The sequence below is a fragment of the Bradysia coprophila genome (genome assembly GCF_014529535.1).
Source record: "Bradysia coprophila strain Holo2 chromosome X unlocalized genomic scaffold, BU_Bcop_v1 contig_26, whole genome shotgun sequence".
Taxonomy (NCBI): domain Eukaryota; kingdom Metazoa; phylum Arthropoda; class Insecta; order Diptera; family Sciaridae; genus Bradysia; species Bradysia coprophila.
In genome coordinates, this window is record NW_023503313.1 from 1948281 (window position 1) to 1965463 (window position 17183).

General features: G+C 34.3%; 1 protein-coding gene across 1 annotated transcript; it reads right to left on the reverse strand.

The window, feature by feature from the left end:
• Nucleotides 1-12601: 12601 nt before the first annotated feature.
• On the reverse strand, nt 12602-14926 carry LOC119069255 (keratin, type II cytoskeletal I-like). Its single transcript, XM_037173309.1, has 2 exons — nt 14639-14926; nt 12602-14062 (listed from the first exon to the last, which is right to left on the reverse strand). The coding sequence occupies exons 1-2, from the start codon at nt 14750-14752 to the stop codon at nt 13319-13321; spliced, it is 858 nt and encodes a 285-aa protein (XP_037029204.1). The 5' UTR covers nt 14753-14926; the 3' UTR covers nt 12602-13318.
• Between the last annotated feature and the right edge of the window lie 2257 nt (nt 14927-17183).

A 17183-nucleotide genomic window follows, 5' to 3' on the forward strand; every position in this document is an offset into this window, starting at 1 on the left:
TAAAATGTGTAACAATCGGTTTATGTTTAACAGTTTTCTAATTAATTTCAGAGATATCTGTCGATTTCCTAAGCTAATATTAGTCATTGAAATGGCAGATGGAAAAAAAAATTGGATTTAACTCAGCATCTCCGGTTGGCTATTTCCGATATATAAATGCACATAGATGTACGTATACATGTAAAGTAATAGCCTCCTTTGAAAACCGTTGAAATTACTCGGGTAAGATACGAAGTCTTACAGGTAACGAGTAAATTGTAAGTGATTGTGTCTTATTACGTTAAAACGGATATATGTTAATGAAACGAATCTTTGTTTTCTACTCGATGTGTGGGAAATGAACGCCACTAATAGCAGCAATCAAATAAAAGATGAAAATCTCATTAGAAACGAAAATTGAACACGAAAATAAACTTGAATTTCTAGCCGACGAGGAATGTTGTCTATACAAACATTTTTCTGGTCACATATTTGATTGCAGAGGATAGATGATAAAGATTTGCTTGAGTGACTTTGACTAATATTACAACTTATTTCACGACGAATGTGAGTCACTTGTCATTTTATATCGAAGACGATGCAAAAATTGACGCTCCAATTTGTCAGCTTATATATATATATCACATCACATGCTCATCCATGAGACTTTTTTTTACAGGTACGGAATAAGTATTTTCATACTAGCGCGTATAACATCACAGTAACTCCATATAGGGACGTACAGGTAGCTCAATCGGTAGAGCGATGGACTCACGACCTATATCTCGACTTGCGTGTCAAACATAGTTCATAGGGTTTTTCCTAATGACAAATGATTAGTCTCTGCTGTTACTTACCACTAGTCAGCTCTATCGACCGTAACAGTTCTCATACGTCACATGCGTAAGTCACAATCGTGATTCTAAAAATGTCAACCACTAGCGACACCTATGTTCTAATAGATAAATCATATGATTCACAATTGTAAAATCTCTCGAAAATATAGGTAATGCACAACAGGCCCGTTGGTGGTTTAGGTGCTTGGAAAGCATCAGCTTTCCTGCTCATCTTGTACAATCCTATCCTAACTCCATATAGATCTATCTGTCTATGTACGGGAAGCATCTATTACTTCATTTGATCGTATCAAGTATTTTCAATTATTTGATTTAAATCTTTTACTTCATTTTTTAAAAAACATTTTTTTATGCTATGTAAGACAAGACCACATTAGTCTTAGACCACAATGAGCTTTTCATTTCTAACTGAAGCCATTATATCGATAACAGATGATAGGCGTTTGTAACATGTTAATAAAAAATAAAACGAAAATATTTATTATTGTGAGAGATATCATTTTGTTTTGTGATTATGTGAAGTAGAATGTGCGAATTTTCTTTGTAAATAGTGCTCGATCATAGAACTGTTTGTAGAACTCTTTGATTTATTTACTTTTTTGTACAATAAATGAAAATGATAAAAAAACCTCATTGACTGAGATGGTAGAATCAAGCTTACTTGCATTTCCATCCATTTATTCAATGGATAGTATCCATACTCTAATTTAGAATTTTGTTTCTGATATTTGTTTCTAAGTTAAATTTCGTTGTTTTACCAGCTGTCCCACTCACACTCACACAAGAACACTACTTATGGAATGAGAATGGGCGACGTCTGGGTTCAATTTTAACCGTCCGGTATAGGGAAACTTGCATAAAGTGGTTCAATAGATTTTTGATATTGTCTCCAAACCGATTCATGCACAAAGTGTTCTTAAATAACACTCAGATATGAGTTGACCAGCTGGTAAAGCAGGAAAATTAGACAGAAATTTTGTTGACTTTGACTGGAATAATTCAATATTGAAAAATGAAAAGCAAAATTACTGAAAGTCACTTTATCTTACCACGAAACGTGAATTACCACTTTGGTCATCTAGCATGCGCAAACATAATCCATTACGGTGACGACAACATAAATTTTCCGGTGAAAATTAGAAAAAGAAGGTCTGAAGGTAGTTTGCTCAGTAAGAATCTGGTCTGTAATTCAGCATTCAGCATATAGTGGGCCGAAATTCAGTGTCTATATTTTACAGTGGGAGACTCTGAAATAAGTGACACATTTCGTTTCATTTCGTTGAAAAACAGCTGAAATAAAATGCGTCACTTATTTCAAAGTCGCTGTAAATAAAAATCAAAGGAGGTGAGTTTGCTTTACCATTTACATACTATACATACAATCTCCGGTATAATCGCATCTGTTACCTCTGCACAATTTCGCTATATAAAAGAATATTCGTTAAAAAAAGGTTCCTCGCTTGTTTTGTTTGTTGATGTCGATAACGGATGACTGGCCTTTTTAAGTAGTATATTAAGTAGGATTGAATTGAATGTTGTTGGCGTAAAAATCTATGAATCGATCCTCGTGGTAGGTTCCACCCATTCCAAATATGTAATTAAAAATTAAATCGAAATCAATTGTATTATTGCTTTGATTGATTTGCAGTAGCTCTAGTCAACAATATAATTAACAATTTAACTATTTAACCGCAAAGTCAAAGACTTCAAAACATTTGTGGTAATAACAAAAAGATGCCGGCAACAATATCGAATTTACATTTTAATTTTATAAATAAGTATATACACAATGCATGCATAAACATGGTTGAACAAACTTCTGAAATTATTGTAGATAAATATGAGTAGCAAGCAACAATGGAAGGAAAATAATGAAGAAGAAAAAAAAACTGTTAACAAATTCAATACACAAGAGTTTATCGTCAATGAAATTGTTAATATTTGCTTATATGATTATCATGTCTCACATCATTTGTACGACCATATTGTCTGAATGTAACTAGTGATCTATTCACACAAACATAATATTAAGCATTATAACCTGAGAATAAGCACATCATTAATAAAACTAAAGCTTAAAAGCGAAAGCGCCTCATCGACCTCAGAATTATATACATATAGTCACTGCAGAGTACGTACATATTTGGTATAAAGCATTAAAACATATAAGCATGACTACACACAACCATTCCAGTTGTAATAATGGAGTTTATAAATGCGTACACTCTGTGTGAATTCTTGTAATTTGAAGTCAATTTTGTGTTATGATATGCCATTTAATTAAATCAATGCTCGAGGTTTTTTATCTATATTTTAATGCTGAAAAGATTCAACCGATTTTGATTATGGATGGTTGTATCATTAGATATGTATTTTATTGAATGAAACTTTCTTAATCTGTAGCTGTTAATTTGTTTACCGATACATTTCTATTGAGACTGTGAAAATTTCATTTATCACTTTCCCTTTAATTTGTATTGATGCAAAACGTTTGTTCCATAACAATGGCAATGTCACTGGCGCGATTATCATCATCGGTTTGAAATTAAACTCTTCAGACTATAAGTGGATGGCTCATAGAAAATTTTTTGACCATTCAATTATCAGAAGCCGTCTGAGAAGGAAACAGTTTTGTAAAATTATTTTCTTTTTCTTTTTGTTTGGGCTTAATCCACATTTCATTGAGCCACAATATTTTCGAGTCACTATCAACTACAAATAACTCAGAGTCCTGATTCGCTTACATTTTTAAGACTGCCATCGTCTTTTCTAAGTCATTTCTAAGTCGCGGTAATCTAGTACTTCGGAATTTACCTGTAATTCCTGAAATGCAAACTCCACTCATTTTAACTACTCCAGTGGCAATATCTTTCGACGCTGCTGAATCAAGAAATTAGCGAGTCTCATCATATAGCTAAAGAATACGCGAAAAGTGAATGGTGAGACAGATTTATCTTATAAATGGCGATAAAAATTTCCTAAAGTAAGTTAAAAGGTAAATAGGTAACACAATGTGTGGCTGCAGACACGATTTTTCGTTTTCCTCTCAAATACACCAGTGAATTATCACAGAACAAAAGCCTGTTTTCCATATTTTAGAAATTTGCAATTCAATCCGGCAAGTTTTGATAAGGTTTAATTTTACATTTCACAGTTGGATGAAAGTAAATTAATAAAATTACGTGCGTGGCAGCGTGCGTGCGGGCAGTATGCCAAAATGAAACTTATCGCAGATATCTTACGAATTCTTGGATAAAACGTTTTTTTTTTTTGAACTGGCTGTATTGTTTTATGAACAGCAATTTTACTGTCTACCGATCGTCTAAAACCATTGGACGGTTAATGACATATCTCATTCTCTTAACCTTTATAAAAACCTGGTATTGTAGTCACTATCATTAAATCTGTTACTTCTGTTGTTTAAAATGTTTTCTGGTGTTTACTTCAAAATCTTTTACTTTTTAATTCTCACATCAGTTTTGCTGTAAATAATAAAAGGATCCTATCCAGTGCCTATTTATGTCATTGTCGTCGATAACAAAATGATCAACAAACTCTAGTCATAGTGAAAATGTGATGAAAATGTAAACGGTAGAGACATCTAGGTTTCAAAAACGAAGAATTTTTATATAGTACAGAGAAAACAGTTTTTGAATAGCCTTTTATCAGACTGTTTTAACAACATTATTTTGGTATAACATGCGGCGCTGTGAAACTTTTTATTTTAAATTTTAGTTTCTTTCTGCCTATATGGTAATGCATACTCTATCGCGATGTCGGTGTGATGGAAAATGCGTGTTAGACTACTCTATGTGGCTAAGAGAATTACTCAGACATAAGAAGCTCATACGAAAGTCATTGTATAGCTTTATAAGAAGCGCTTTTGTGCTGCCTTGACTTTAATATTCGAAACGTAGACGCTTTTCTACGTGAGTAAATATAATATCTTTGTTGAATCCGACTTTAAAAATGATTGAAGTATGGTCAGTACACCAAAGGCTCTGATAATTTTTTGTTATGATTAAGGTCCGAAATATGTACTTTTATGTGTGTTACAAATATGGTGGTTCAGATGTGAGGGATTCTTGTAACATCGTTAGTGGGCGTTGTCGTCTTAATTTTTACTTTAAATTTACATTCTACCGTGCTTGTTTATTATCTCGTCCACTAACGGTAGAAGCAATGAAATTTTTGATGGTTATACATTTCGAAATTGATAAATAGGTCAACAAACGTACGCACATTTATTTATTTTATGATGTAAAACTGAAAGTTCTCGGTTGTTGCTATTGAATTTGTAATTCTTCTTTACATGCCCGCTGAAGATGTGCTCTTGTTCTTAGCTTTGGAATTGGCGACTTAAGAGTAATTTAGTATTTACCATGTTATGAATTTCTACTCTCAATAAATTGAATTTAACTTCTACTTTTGATCTACGTGGTAATTCGACAAATGACAAGAATGGTGCTCATTGCGTCCAACAATCTTTAATGAGTTATATTAGGGGTAAACCATTATGATTTGTAAAGTTCGTATGTATCCTGATTGGTAAGTAAAACATGTAAACGGCTCGTGTGTAAAAAACCAGAGCGAATGGTGCGCACTTGTTCACATTTTGTAAATTCTGTGTGAAAATACCCATGTGTTTGTTTTCGTGAATATGAGACGACCCAAGTCAACTTCAAAACACAAGTTTTCATTTATCCAACTTCTAAATTTCATAATACGAAATTCTTTTTACAACATTTACGCAGCTGCGTAAATATTTTTCGATTCGTAATAGTATTTTACATGACTCGGGATAAAAAGATGAAAAGTAGAGTTTTCGTGTGAATTTTGTTGATCCGAGGCGAAGCCGAGCTGAGGGCTTCGTAAGAAATGCTTTAAACATGAAAAGTACGGTGTTTGACACATGTAGCATGTAATATATATTACACACTTGTCACGAAGAAGTCGAGGATTGCCGAGACTGATAGTGACAAGTGTGTACTCTATTTTATCACATAAGCGAAAACGAGACCACAAATTTTTGCATTAAGCTTCTAGTGAAGTAATTTTGACATCCGAACACCGCGCGTATGTGATAAAATTAGTTTCAAGCAAAGTACACAGGTGCGTGGTGTTGTAAGTGAGATTTTATTTCACTCAACTTCGTAAATGTAGCATAAGTAGCGTTGTAAGAAAAGATGGAATTTCACGAAATCTCGTGAAATTAATTTCACTCATTTTACTTACAAACTTTACGAGGCATAATGGTTTACCCTTATTCTACTATAAATAAATGGTTGTTTGTATGTGAATGTTCATGAATACGATGCTTGGTAGATAAGTAACAATTTTGATACAAGAACGAAACTATCCGAAGACATGTTTGACCACACATTGTATTTAAAAAAAAAAATTCATTGAGTGGATGTGGAAAGATTATTCCATTCATTTTGTGTTCAACGTAGCTTCCATTTTATCACGTATTGTTACGACGGCTCTAACGTTGAAAAGTATCCCATTTCGATAATAAAATACGAAAAGTCGAGGGGGAAACCACTGGCTAAAGGGGTGGTAAATCAATTTCTAATTTCTTTCAATTCCGTTTAATTACCTCAATTACCGGAGCAACTCGTCTAATTGCCGAATTCGCTCTATTTCTTTTCAATTACGTACAAATGCTTTCAATTCCCTTTCAATTTCTATAGGTACTTCCTGTCGATTTCTTTCAATTCCCATTAATTCCCGTCAATTCCGTTTAATTACCTGATTATCCGACAATTCCGAGCATGGTGTGTAATCAATTACCAGAGTGGTTTCCCCCTCGCTAAAAGTACCATTATCGTGTCCAATGTACGAAAATATAGATGATGTACAAAGATGTATGCAAAGTTTTCTTAACCATGAAGTACGTTACAGTTGAGTAAAAACAATGCATTGCTCCTAGCTTGTCGTTTGCTAATTCAGTGTCAATGCTACTAGCAGCAGTGCTATTTTGGTGGCTTAAAGATAAGAGCTACCACTTGAGATTGTTAGTACGGTATGTTTTAATTTATACAAGGAAGCATACTACTGTCAGCTGCGTCCAAAAATATACTATGTTAATTCCAGAAGCCATCCTATGCGAAAGACTTTATGGCTTTTTCCACTCCTTGCAAGAGAATATATTTGATTCTGAGTTACAAACATGAAAAGAGATATTTCATTCCCTATCAAATTGGTGGTCATCATTGATTCTGTAATTTTTGTGTAGGTTTTTTTTTGTAAAATGAAAGAAGAGTAGCACAACTTGAATTTGTGTCTCTGATCACATGGTGTTATTATCTTGTAGCAGTAAGTGTAAATTCTAACTTCGGACCACAAATGCATCCGGTTTGACCTAGATCTTGATACGCAGCCACCACTTCTCTTCAGAAATCCAGCGGCGACCAACTGGAATACTTTTACTCAAACTCTGCAGAGTAAACTTAGCCCGGAACCTACCAATCTAGTTTTACTTAGTACTGACGATGTAGAAAGAGAAGTGGAAAAAGTTCACGTTGAAATCGTTGATTCATATGAAAATGCATGTCCTCTTCACAAACACAAAGCAGGTCATTCACTACCTTATTATACATCAGAAGACAAAGCATTGAGGTCAAAACTTCGTCGCGCCTTTAACGCAGCAAAATCGCCTTTTAGCAAGGTCACCTGGGACGATTTCTATAAGATTCAACGAGAATACAAAATGGCCCTGAAAAAGAAAGAACGAGTTGGCTGGAAAGTACAATGTACGGCTATTGATAACCTTAGAGACTCGGCCAAAATGTTCAAAATTCTATCAAAGGACCCAGTCCAATTAGTAGGATCTCTACAACTCCAATCAGGTAATTATACTGATACTCTAGACGAAACGTACAGGCATCTTGTAGCCTCGCACTTCCCAGGCAGCAGAATCATCGAAGGTGAAGAACCTCTGCCGGACGTTCCTCTAGGAACAGCCATTCCTAATGATAAACTAATTCAAGAAACAATTACAAATGACAGGTTAACTTGGGCAGTAAACACATTTGCACCGTTCAAGTCACCAGGCGAAGATGGAATTTTTCCTGCTCTAATACAAAAGTCCATTCATCTTTTCGTTAACAGATTACGACAAATCTATTCCGCTTGTCTCCACCTAAAATATGTTCCCAAGAGGTGGAGGGGAACCAGAGTAGCATTCACACCTAAGCCAGGTAACATTGATTACTCCAAAGCGAATAACTTCAGGCCTATTAGTCTGACATCATTCTTCTTGAAAATTTTGGAAAAACTCATTGATCGTTATATTAGGGACGGACCACTAAGTATAAAAAAATTACAACCGCAACAACATGCCTATCAGCTGGGCAAGTCTTGTGAAAACGCACTGCATAATCTACTTACTACTGTAGAAGCTGCGCTACTTACAAATGAATACGCACTGGGATGTTTTATCGATATAGCTGGCGCTTTTAACTATATCACGTACCTCGCGATCGTGAACGCTTGTCGTAAATTCGGTATTGATCCAGGTATCACAGATTGGATCTTTTTTATGCTAAAAAGCAGAATTGTCTTTGTTCGCTACGGTGAGACAAAGCTAACGATTGTAGTCACCAAGGGCAGTCCACAAGGTGGAGTACTCCCCCCTCTCTTATGGTGCATGGTAATTGACGGTCTAATTGAATCACTTAATAGCCGTGGATATCAAACAGAAGGTTTTTCCGATGACTTAGCCACGATCCTAAGAGGCAAGTTCGTACCTACTCTTTGTGATATCCTTCAAGGAGTTCTGAACGAGGTGTCGAAGTGGTGCTTGGAAAATGAACTCGAGGTTAATCCTGGTAAGACTAAAATGATTCTCTTCCGGAAAAGTATAAGAAAAATAGAAGCTATCAGAGTACCAACCATTAACGGTATACCGATCTCATTGGTGGACGAAGTGAAATACCTAGGGGTCATTCTGGACTGCTCATTAAGCTGGATACCCAATATTGATTATCGCATTCACAAGGCTACCATAGCACTTTGGCAATGTAGGAAAGCATATGGCAAATCGTGGGGCCTTTCTCCTAAAGTACTCTATTGGATCTACACTTCGGTTGTTAGACCTATTCTACTCTACGGTTCCTTTCTATGGAACCACAAGTGTTGCCTTAAAAATGTCATAGATAAGCTCAATAAATTTCAACGATTGGCATGCAAAGCTATAACTGGAGCATGGCACTCTGCTCCCACTGCAGCTTTAGAAGTAATTCTCGAACTTACTCCTCTGCACATTCTGATAGAAACAGAGGCACTTTTAGTGCTTAGTAGACTCAAAAGGGACTCTAATATCAAACTTAAAGACGCTGGACATTCAGCAATTTGGTACAGGTCCAAGCAATTTCTTCCAGTCATCCATTTGAAGACGGACTACGTTAACCCAATGTTCAAATTCGAACGCAAATTCACACTAAATATACCTGAAAGATCCCACTGGAAGGATAGCCTACTGCCACTGACAAATGGCATACAATTTTACACAGATGGCTCTTTGATAAATGATCAAGCGGGAGCAGGTGTCTTCTGCGAAGCGCCGAGAGTGGAATTGTCCATTCCGCTAGGTAAATATAGCTCCATTTATTTAGCTGAAATCGCGGGTATACTCAAATGTTGTCATGAAGTCTTAAAGCTTAGAACAGTAAATGAAGTGATTTCAATCTACACAGACAGTCAGGCAGCCATCAAAGCATTTAAATCAGTCAAAATAAGTTCGGCTCTGACCCTGAAGTGCTGGCAATCACTAGATGACATCTCGGTTGATAACCAAGTTAACATCACTTGGGTGCCAGGACACTCGGGCATTATAGGTAACGAAAAAGCAGATGAACTGGCCAAACAAGGGGCACAAACTGCTATCGAACTTATCCCTGAACCATTAATAGGAATTCCGCCATCAATTATTAAGCGCGAAATAAACAGATACAAATACATGAAATCTACTAAGTACTGGCATGAACAAGAAGGATGCAAACAATCGAAGAATAATGTTACACTGCGTAAGAACCACTCCAAGTTTCTTCTTAACCTTAGCAGAACTAGGCTGAAAGTTTATGTAGGAGTCATGACGGGTCACTTTGATTTTAACAAGCATCTTACGAATATAGGAAAACGACTGGACTCAGGATGTGATCTATGTGGAGCACACATTGATTCAGCCGACCACTACCTATGCCAATGCCCAGCATTTATCCAGTCCAGGTACAAATGTCTTGGCAATTTTACACTTAGAATCGGTACTATTAAATCACTACACCCCAAGGATGTCCTAAGCTACATATGTAGTTCGGGAAGATTCCGGGAAAAGTACGGAGTGTAGTATTCTGGCATAATGACGATACATGGGTGGCACAATGGGTCCACAAGAGGCCTACGTGCATATCTGTTTAAGCAATTGAACAGATGCCCTGTTTAATAAATAAAAAATAAAAAAGTGTAAATTATCAAAATGAAGTTGCCCATATTTGCTTAGAGAAGAAGAAAAAACTCTGAAGGGAAAGTATTTTAAGCATCTTGAAATTTTCTTACCTTTTTTGGTGATCAACATTCCTCTTAGATGTACTATAAATATGAATATTAACGAGTGTAACAAATTAATTTCTAAAAAAAATGTATCTGTTAAAAAGAGAAATATTGGTGGTCTCGTACAAAGTATGTGGGCTATAAGGTTTAGTGTGCTGCTTCTAGGCATCCGCTTCCCACTACGAATTGCAGAGCGTATTCAGTTAGTTTTTCACCTAAAATAGAATGAAAAGTGTTTGCTTTCATGTGAAGTGTACAACTCCAGTTCAATTAAACGATTTTGATTTTTCCATTTGAAAAGTATAATCGAAAGTGTGGTATTTTGTTCGAAAATATAGGTACAGAGAAATGGTAAAAAAAGTCTAATCTTGGAGGACTCAAGAGTTTACAAAGAATTTCCTTTTGACTCAATATTTAAGTATAATTATTTTGTGAGAACTATGAAGAAATAAAATTGTTATCGGCTTTAATATGATACTTTGGCTTTCAACGATCCGCTGTCCATATATTTATACGAATACAATCTTCATAATGCTACACATAATCAACGATCTGCTCTTTCTTCGTACATTGTAAGTACTGTGGCCACTTTATAGTACTTTGACTAGTCGCACATTGTTGTCATTTTTGTTGGCTTTTTATTGTCTCTCTATAAAAGCCTAGACCAAAAGTCCTTGAGAGTTCAAATTTGGCATACCGACTGCTGAGGGAAAATTGCGAGAAAGGCTTGATTGTATCTTTAAGGCATTTGATTCGTAAATCTTCTTGACGCTAGTTAAATCTGTGAGCAATCTCTATTGTTAAACATAAACGTCCCTCAACAGGAAAAACATTAAGGTGCATCATAGGATGTGTCGTGCGGGACAACTGTCGCAGCGCTCTACAACGTCCACAACTGGTTTTGATTTCAAAAAATAACAGAAGTTAACCTGTTAACAAATATTTAAAAAAAAATCAAACCAGGGCATCGATTTAACATATTACATGGAATAATATAAATGATACTCATCACTAAAACCGCGATTATATGTGATCTCACCCAACATACACGGTGTATTATATTGTGTTCATCAATTTAACATGCGTATAATTCAATTCCATTGCATATTACTTGAAATTACACACAGTTTAAATAAATAATAAACCGAGAATTTATAGGTGTACGTTGTATGATGGTCTCTAACTGATTTAACAAAAAAAAATTGTTTCTACCAGAGAGAAAGAAGTCGCGACAGAAGAAAAAAAACTTAAATAAATAAAAGTAAAAAGCGGAATTGGTTTGTTCGTCGGTCGCAAAGTTAATTAATTCGAATTTGCAAATAAGAATTTCACCACAATTGCTTAAATATTAATTACATTTAAAGTAAAAATGAAGAACAAAAAAAAATGAATGCCGGAGATGAGAGAATGATGTCCGTTTAACGAACTATATGGAAACAAGTTCATGAATTTTGAATTATTTTTGTGTTTCTTTTACGAAAAAAAGAGTATTTGTAGCACGACCATGAGTGATGAGGTCTTGAAGAAAGTTTATTAAAAATTATTCATTGTGTTGTCTATTTTAATTTATGCAATTTAACTACTTGTAAATGATCCGACTTGTATGGTTCGTTCCATTGTAATGAGGTATTCTTATTTTGCAAAAGTTCAAGCCATTAAAAAAACCTAACACAAAAGAAAAGAAGAATTTAAATTAGAAACAATTAAAGTTCAAAGAAATAACATTTCTGCTTTTCTGTATGTTGTTTTATTATGTGGTCCGCATAACGATATATCGTTATGACCACTAAAGGTAATATTACCACCGACCGTTGTAAATGGTATACACAAAAACTTGAGCTTAATACAATTTCGAAATTGAAGATATTCTGTTTATTATTTCGGGTCTTACCAAATAATATTAAACCGGTAAGAACTCAACAGAAAAAAGACGAATTAATGTTTGATGTGAGAAAGTTTACATGATTATTCGTATATATATGCTATATGCTATAACAGATTCTTATTTCACAAATAAGGAATATGAAACCTTGACCTCGAACTGTCGTCGACGGCACATAAATGAATTGGTAAGAATCATCGATTGTTTGGATTTGGATAATATAATACGAAGAAGATGCTACCACTAAGTGAAATTGATTGGAATTATCATTTCTTTTGTGTGACTTGTAATGGTGGCATTGGATTTGGTACATGAGAATAAAAAACAGTTATTTTGATTGATCACTTAAGATATTTAATTAATCTCGGTTTATTACATAAAAATTATTGATTTGATTACATGATTCGGTATATTTTTGTTTTGATTGTGTTTTGAGCTATTTATCGATTTTCTCACCGCTTATACAGTTAAAAGAAAATAGAGGCAAGATTTTGGTTTTGAAGTGATGATATACACAGTTATGAAGATATAGGAAGATTTACAGTCGAAAGTACTAGAAAGACTAATAAAATTAATATTTAAAAAAAAAACAAAGAATCGTAGGATTGTAGACTTAGAAATTATGTAGGAGATCTAAATAAAATATATACAAACAACAGAAAAGAATGAAAAGTATAACAAATAGTGAAGAAGTAGGTAGAAATACACTATACTAGAGCAACACACAAGATATTTTTTGTTTAAAAGAAAAGACTAGAAAGTAACTTGTAAAGCTAATAAATCGGTAAACAAATTAACTGTAAAAATCTATTAATTGAGACTAGCTTATAAAGCCTGACTGAACTAAGTCTTTACAAGAGTAAACTATTTTGAACATTGGCAATAAATTGTATTCGATGAATCTTCTATATATCAATTACTCTCTCATTTTAATATAATAAATTATTAATAAATAAAAATAAATTATGGAATTTCATTTCGTTTTTTCGCAATTTTTTTTTAAATAATATTACTAAAACCTCCTAACGTCATTTTTTTTGGCTGCCGTCTATCGTCGAGCAACTTTGTGATGCCCGGAATAAGCAATTGATTGAGCTACTGGTGAACTGTGCGATCCATGTTCACCATATGAATCGTATCCACCACTGCTCCATCCACCAGTGCTTCCACCGCCGCCTGAGGACCATCCACCACCACCGCTACCTCCATTTGTGTATGCAATGATTTCTTCGTGTCCACCATGGCCGCCAGAGTATCCACCGCTGCTACCGCCTCCCAAACCTCCCAAACCACCACCTAATCCGCGCAATTTCGAGAAAAGACCTTGAACAACTGACGCACCAGAAATGGCAATGGAAATAATGGCTAACAGTAGAGCCTTCTTTGCAATGATGGCAATGGCGAAGAGTGCGAAAACACCGAAGACGGCAAATTTAACTTTCAATAATCCCAACAAAGGCAACAATTTTTTCAAGATCTTCTTCTTCTTTCCACGTTCTTCGACAACGAGGGATCGAACGGATTCTTTGATGTCATCGGGAATGGCGTTGGCCAAGGTTCTGGCTGTGTTGGCAAAGTCCCAGCTCAACGAACGTTCCTGGAAGAAGTTCTTGGCACGGTTGACAACGTAGCTTTCCAATGCATTTTCACGAGTTTCAACGGTGTTGGCACTTTCGATATCAACGGTTGGTTCTTCCAAGCTCTTGCCGGCGCGTTCAGATTTGGCGAGTGAAAGTCCTCCGAAGATGTCGATTTTGGGTTGTTCGAAGAAGGATTTAGCCTTTCGGTAAACCTGAAATTTTGATTGAGAAAAAATGTTTCCGTTAATAAAATCGTCATCGTTTACATTCCTCTCCCTCTCTATATAGCAATAAAAATTTCATAATTTCTACAAAAAAGAAATCAATCAAATTCTCGTAAATTTCCAGTTTAAATCAATCGACAAATTAATGTACCAAAAGTCACGGTATCAGATTTGTACGTTTGTGAATGAAAATTGTAACTTTATGAATGAAATTTCAGCCACGAGAGATTAAAAAAAAATTGCAAGTGACCATAAAAGCGATTTTTATTAGTCCTTATTTGCAAAACGTATTTTTTTTCTTGCTTCATTTCTCTTCTCTTTTTTTTGCTCACTAATTACTCTTCGCACTTGTCTTGTCAGTCCGGTTTTTTATTTTGAATCAAATTTCAATTTCATTCATATCTCGTAAACACTGGTAATCCATAAAAGTTTGCTCCTGCTTGATATGATTTTTTTTTTCTTCGGTCCATTGATATGTTCTTTTCATTCACTTAATTTACATCCTTAACCATTAAAATTCACAAAATTAAATCAATAAAAAAAATTGTTAAATTTAAATCGTACCGCAACTTGAATACACGAAATGGAATCCTTTTCCAAGCAATCTTGGAAACTAGATGATTCGTCAGCAGCGAACACCGCACTAATTAACAAACAAGTCACAATAAAAATCTTCATTTTTCTCACTTTTTTGGGTATATATCAAACTACAATTTGTACAGAAACAAATTGAATCAAAAAGTAAATTTTTAACCGAAAAAAAAGAACTCAAATATTTGACTGCAATTATGAGATTACGTGTTTATTCGGATAGAACAGTCGTTGCATTGACAACTTCTCCGGCAAAACGTGTTGTTTTTAAAGAAATGGAGGTGTAGGATGACTACATATACAACGCGGTCTCCCTCTCCATTTCTCCGGCTATCTTGTTTACCTAAAAAAAAGTTGTCTGATAAAATAGCTAAATAATAAAATTTTCTAAATTATATATTAATATACACGTATGATGAGATCAAAACAGATTTAGCACTTTACCGTTTATCGATTGAATAATACACCTATGTGTGAAGTAGGAAGATGGAAAAAATAGAAATTTTTGACAATGCGAGTGATTTTTTTTTTGGTGTATGTGCGCTTGTATGTGAATTGTAGATTGATCTTCATTTCTCTTGAGGCACGACTTTAGAAGATGTTTTATTGTTATAAATGGTTAATTTGTTTAGGAATTCTGATTTTAATTATTTCAATTTTTCTGGCATTTGCAGAATGTAGGCTATTTTATTTGGTTGCCACGCCAAATTTTATTTTTTGAAACGGATATCCGCGCGGATAAATTCGTTTCATTTTTAGTTTTGTTTAACATTTACACGATTTAATTATTAAATTTGGGTAATTGGATGCACAAATCGCTGAGTGGAAAGAAATTTCCCTAATTAATTTTTTCCTAATTGAATTGTTAAATGAAAAATGTTTAATTCTTTGTTGTAGCCTAATTGAGATGGGGATACCGGTCACTTGTAGTCTAATCTTTAACAAACAGAATTCCGTTATTTTAAGAATGGATTGAACATTTTATGATAGAGTTTAATGTCTTGACCATGTAATTACACAAATTTAGAGCTTAAAAATCGAAGCTCTCAAGAGCTAAAAAAATTTTGACACTAGATCTATCGAATTGACACTTTTTAGTTGATTGATAAGGAGTGGTCAAAAGTGGTCAAAGCGGTAGTCGAAAGATTTAATCTGGCACAAACGACAGATTAACAGTTTCATTATCTGATCTATGACTTCATTTGATCGAACATTTCAGAGATTGTTTTGAGAAATCTTTTACTTCATTTGTTTAAAACATGTTTTTTGCTATATAGTCAGAGGTTCTCGTTTATTATTGCTGTTGTTGTTGATAACATATGACAGAGATCTGTCTTGAAAATAAATTGAATGTTGCATCATTTTGGTGAATTGATTTAGTGAAGTAAAGTAGGTCGATCGCGGTCAAAAGACTGTATGATTCGAAATTTCAGGTCAGATATTTTTTATGAAACCTGCCAGGTCATCAGTTTTCAGGTTGACCTGAAATTTTAATAAATTTTCGTGCAAAAAAAAGAATACAGATCAACCTGATCAGGACATTTTAAGTCAAGTTAAAATTTATCAAATTAACTTCAGAAACCTTTCAAAGAATGAACGGCAATATCTGTTCACAATTAAATTATGGCATGAATCTTGCAATCAGAAAAAGAGGGATTTATCGCTGAAAAACAGGAATTAATCAAAAGGTAAAGGGAATTTGGTCGCAGTAGAAGAGTCCGTCTTCTTTAATAATTTTGTAAAAAAAATACGAATGCATCTTTCAGGATTAATGGTATTGCTGTTCATATTTTCAAGTTTAATCATTTTGTAAAAATAATAGTACATTTCGTAAGTTTTTTTAGCGTGTGGAATCAAATACGCTAAAAAAGACTTTGAGTCTGTGGTACGAATAGTATATTTCATATTGGATAGAAAAAAAAGTTCGACGAAGTGCACTTTTCGGGTCCTAGGTATGAAAAATTTATTCTGCACAAGAAAAATCATCAGATGGCCTAGCCCAGCCGACTTTAAACGGATTAGGTCTGACCAATGTTCCTCGTTTTTTCAAATAATACTGTTAACCATCCACGATTCATTCTTCTATCGCAAGGACAGATATTTGTTTACAAAAGCTTTTTTTTTCATTCTTCACTTCTTTATTTAACAAAAAAATCCAAACTAAACATAAAAACCGCATAGCTCCAGTATGCTAAATAACAATTCAAAGGAGCTATTTTAGAAAAGCTTTTCAAAAAGTAAAGGAAATTAAGAATTTTTGAAATTGAAATTTGATTTCTCATACTTTACACTCTTCAATTTCAAAATTAGTCTAACGATCGGTGTGTCCGAAGCAATACAACATCCAGAATACTTGAAATAAAGAATTTTCAGTGATTTTCTTTGCCATCGATCTGTCAAACCAGTCTGAAAAAATGAATTTTCATGTCTTGGTCATAAATTTCAAAAAAAAATCGTATTTTAAGCCCTCAGTGTGAAAAGTTGTATACGCATCTGTGCCTGTGGTGAACGGTTGATT

Excerpts from the sequence above, each read along its gene's own strand:
- LOC119069255 (XM_037173309.1), bottom strand. The coding sequence starts at position 14,752 with ATGAAGATTTTTATTGTGACTTGTTTGTTAATTAGTGCGGTGTTCGCT. Across the intron at positions 14,063-14,638 it reads TTTCGTGTATTCAAGTTGCG|GTTTACCGAAAGGCTAAATC; the intron begins GTACGATTTAAA and ends TCAAAATTTCAG.